Source organism: Otolemur garnettii, unplaced genomic scaffold (genome assembly GCF_000181295.1).
Source record: "Otolemur garnettii isolate 467f Iridium unplaced genomic scaffold, OtoGar3 scaffold00279, whole genome shotgun sequence".
Classification (NCBI taxonomy): Eukaryota; Metazoa; Chordata; class Mammalia; order Primates; family Galagidae; genus Otolemur; species Otolemur garnettii.
Window position 1 is genome coordinate 129,262 of NW_003852674.1, and position 351 is coordinate 129,612.

At 31.9% G+C, this 351-nt stretch overlaps 1 protein-coding gene across 1 annotated transcript in view; it reads left to right on the forward strand.

Moving 5' to 3' along the window:
- Window positions 1–263: 263 nt before the first annotated feature.
- The window catches only part of LOC111722575 (zinc finger protein 726-like), a 2,133-nt gene continuing 2,045 nt past the window's right edge, over window positions 264–351 (forward strand). The window contains 1 exon segment of the mRNA XM_023508832.1: window positions 264–270. Coding sequence (XP_023364600.1) covers window positions 264–270 — 7 coding nt within the window.

Consider the following 351-nt stretch of genomic DNA (forward strand, 5'->3'; position numbering starts at 1 on the left):
ATTTGTAATGTATATTTATTCAATTGTGATGAAACTCAATGGCATAATTTTGTATTTTTAAATTTATTTTAGTTATATTGAATCATTCTGCCCAGACCAATTCACAAGTGCTGGGCGTGAATATTTTATTACCAGAGATAATCCTGAGAAGATATGAAAATGATAGCCCTGAGAATTTAAACTCAATAAAAGACTGGGGTAGGGTGTATGAGTATAAGCAGCAGAAAGTATGTTACAATGGACTAGACGAAAGTTTAACAGCTATGCATGGTAAAATCTACCAATGTAGTAAAGGTTTCAAAGTTGTCAGAAAATTATCAAATAGGCACAAGATGCTATATACCAGGGAAA